The 3,311-nt window shown below is 67.2% G+C and overlaps 1 protein-coding gene across 1 annotated transcript; it reads right to left on the reverse strand.

Annotated features, from left to right (window-relative positions):
• Positions 1 to 444: 444 nt before the first annotated feature.
• LOC112123439 (reticulocalbin-1-like) lies at positions 445 to 3,308 on the reverse strand (the record flags this gene model as incomplete). Its single annotated transcript, XM_026662397.2, has 6 exons — positions 445 to 1,137; positions 1,252 to 1,451; positions 1,558 to 1,618; positions 1,873 to 2,045; positions 2,702 to 2,895; positions 3,178 to 3,308. Coding segments are annotated over 6 exons (867 nt in total), but the record flags the coding sequence as incomplete, so codon positions are not given.
• Between the last annotated feature and the right edge of the window lie 3 nt (positions 3,309 to 3,311).

A 3,311-nucleotide genomic window follows, 5' to 3' on the forward strand; every position in this document is an offset into this window, starting at 1 on the left:
CCCAGCGCCAGTGCAGGCCGCAGAGCAAAGCCACCCGCTGCCCCCAGCTCCCACCCACGCCAGCTCCCGGGGGCACAGCCTGGCTCTGCAGCCCACAGCCCCCTGCCCAGCCCCGGGGACCCACCGCACCCGGCCAAGGCCCTGGGGAGTACCCGCCCGCAGGATCAAAATGGGCGGGGGGGGGCTCAAAAGGGGTATTTGCCCCCTGGCAGGGCGGGACTGTTTGAGCCAGGGGCCACCCCCATGTGCTTTGGGCCAGAAAGGCCCTGGGCCCCCTCTCCATCCTAGGGCCACCCCCCTAAGCCAGCCAGTCCCTGCCCCCCCAGAGGGGAAAGGGCCAGATGGGAGCTGGTGCATGCCCCCCGCCATGGGGAAAGGCCCTGACCCCCCTCCCCAACACAGAAAACACAGCCTGGCGGAGGTGGGGGGGACCCTGTTTATTGCAGCGTGTGTGTGTACAGCTGTGTGACCCCCCCAGCAGCCCCGATCCCCCCATCCCTGCACCCCCCGCCCACTCGCTGGCAACTAATGCCTGCTGCAGAAGCGGGGGGGTGGGGCTGGGGGAGCTGCTCCTGTGCCCCACCACAGCGGCCATTTTGATAGCGAGTGAGGGGCGGGGCCTAGAAACCTCGGTCACAGCGGGGGGGGGATTTGTGTGTGTCCATCAGCCCCCCCCCGTGTTAATACTGTTGCTTTTTACAGTGCAGGTGGGAGGGGGGAGGTGTCTGTTCTGTCAGCAGCCCACAGGTAAACCGAGGCACAGGGAAGGGAATGGCTCTCCCTGGGCACGCGGAGCTGGGGATGGAACCCAGGAGTGCTGCCCTTCCTCCGCTCTAACCCCAGAGTGTGTGTGTGGGGGGTGGTGGCGGAGAACCCAGGAGTCCTGGCTCCCAGCCCCTCGCCCCCAGCCTCCTAGTCCGTGCCCTACCACAAGTCAGAGTAAATGTCACATCTCCCAATCCATATAGCCCCCCAATAAATAAGTCCCCTCCCCCCAGGGTCCTTGCAGTGGCGTTGTGGGGGGCAGGGTCACAGTTCGTCGTGTTTGCGGGTCAGATCCTCCCCGTAGTTGGTGGCTTGGCTGCCCACGAACATGTTCCAGTTGTCGAGGATCTCCTGCTTCGTCAGCCGCTCGTCCTGCGGGGGCAGAGCCGGTTACAGTGGGGGGGTGTCCTGGCTCCCCCCCTCCGCCTCTGGTCAGCCCCGCCCCCCCTCCAGCTCGGGTCAGCCCCGCCCTCTCCCGCCACTCACCTTGTCCTTGTCGGACTCGAAGAGCAGGTGCTTGGCCTCCACCTCGGGGTGGTCGTAGTCCTGGGGCAGGATCCAGTGGCCGATCTCGGCCCGGTCCAGCCGCCCGTCCCGGTCCAGGTCCCGGAAATCCAGGAACTGCTGCCGCTCGCTCTGCACCCAGTCGGGCTCCGGCTCACCGCTCTCGGGGGTGTACATGTCGCCTGGGGGGGGGGGGTGTGGAGAGACTCAGGGCCTGGAACCCCCCAGGCCAGGCTCCCGCTGTCTCCAACCCTCCCCCCCAGGGCTCCCCCCAGCCCCCCCACTCACCGATGTACTCGTCCACTTGCACGTAGCCGTCCCCGTTCTTGTCAATGTCTTCAATCGTTTCCTGGGGGAGGCAGGAATTAGGTGCTGAGCATCATGGGAACAGCAGTGGGAACACTGACCCCCCCCTTCCCCCAGCCTCAGCTTCCCCCGGGCTGAGGGGTTCCTGGCTGGAGACAGGAATTGGGGGATAGGGGTGCAGTGAATGCATCCAGGGGAACCCAGGAGTGCTGGCTACCAGCCCCCTCCTGCTCTAACCACTAGTCCCCACTCCCCTCCCAGAGCCGGGGAGGGAACCCAGGCGTCCGGGCCCCTCACCGTGACGACGATGTCCTTCATGTAGTCGAACTCCTCGGGGTGCAGGAAGGCGGTGAACTCCTCCCGCGTGGCGACCATGTCTCCGTCCCGGTCGGCCGCCCTGAAGCGCCGCTCGTCCCGCGCCAGCATCTTGCGGTAGGACTGTTTGTCCTCCAGGTCACCAAACTCCTCCCCTGGGGGCGTGGAACTGTGAGCCCCCAGCCTGGGGATGGAACCCAGGAGTCCTGGCTCCCAGCCCAGCCCCCGCCCCAGTTCTGTTGCCTTCAGAACTCCCCCATCAAGCAGGTTATTCCCTCGCTAGCCACACGGTGGCGACAGAGACACCACCCAGCTGCTCTGGGGAGTTGGGGGGGGGGGGTCCCTCTCTCAGGGCTGCCCTATCCTGCCCCATAGCAGGCCCTGGCCCCCTCCACCCTGCCTCTCCCATCCCAGCTGGGGCCTGACTCACCCCCAGCATAACAGCCTGCTCACTCCCCCGACCTCCCCCCCACTGCCACCCTAACCCCTCAGTAGCTCCCCCTCCCTATGGCCGGGCATCTCACCTTCCGGCCAGCAGCCCCCACTCCCCTCCCAGAGCCAGGGAGAGAACCCAGGAGTCCTGGCTCCCAGCCCCCCCTGCTCTAACCACCAGCTCCCACTCCCCTCCCAGGGCCAGGGAGAGAACCCAGGAGTCCTGGCTCCCAGTCCCCCCTGCTCTAACCATTAGCCCCCACTCCCCTCCCAGGGCCAGGGAGAGAACCCGGGGAGCCGTGGGGGGCAGGGTCTCGCATGGCCGGAGCAGGACCCTGGGGGGGGGCTGGCGCTGGTGCAGGCCCCCGGCCCCCCTCACCCTCATAGTAGCCGTAGGTGGCGTTCTTGAACTCGGGCCAGGCGATGCGCCCGTCGCCGTCCCGGTCGTAGTCCGGCCAGTTCTTCTGCACGTTCTCGAAGATGTACCGGTTCTGGGTGTGCTTGATCCAGTCCTTCAGCTCGGCCTGGGTCACGAAGCCGTCCTTGTCCCGGTCGATCCGATCCACGATCTTCCTGCCGGGGGGGGGGGGGCATGTCAGGGGGCACTGGACGCCTGGGTCCCACCCCCAGCCCCTCTACAGAGAATGGACGGAGGGGTCCCACAAACAGGGAGAGAATCCAGGATTCCTGGGTTCTCTCCCAGCTCTGGGAGGGGGGGGGGTGCAGGGGTTAGGGCAGGGGGGGCGGGGGCCAGGACTCCTGGGTTCTCTCCCAGCTCTGGGAGGGCAGTGGGGTCTAGTGGTTAGAGCTGGGGGGGCGGGGCTGGGACCCGGACTCCGGGGTTCTCTGGCTCACCCCAGGCGCTCCCGGCTCTCCTCGGGCGTGAGCTGGTCGAAGGTCTTGGCTTGCTCCTTGCCCAGGAAGGCCTCGTGGTCGTACTGGAAGCCCTGGCGGTCGTCGTGCGGGTGGTCGCTCAGCTCCTGCCCGTG

The sequence above is a fragment of the Terrapene carolina genome, unplaced genomic scaffold (assembly GCF_002925995.2).
Source record: "Terrapene carolina triunguis isolate 2854851 unplaced genomic scaffold, T_m_triunguis-2.0 Scaffold26951, whole genome shotgun sequence".
NCBI classification, from domain to species: domain Eukaryota; kingdom Metazoa; phylum Chordata; order Testudines; family Emydidae; genus Terrapene; species Terrapene triunguis.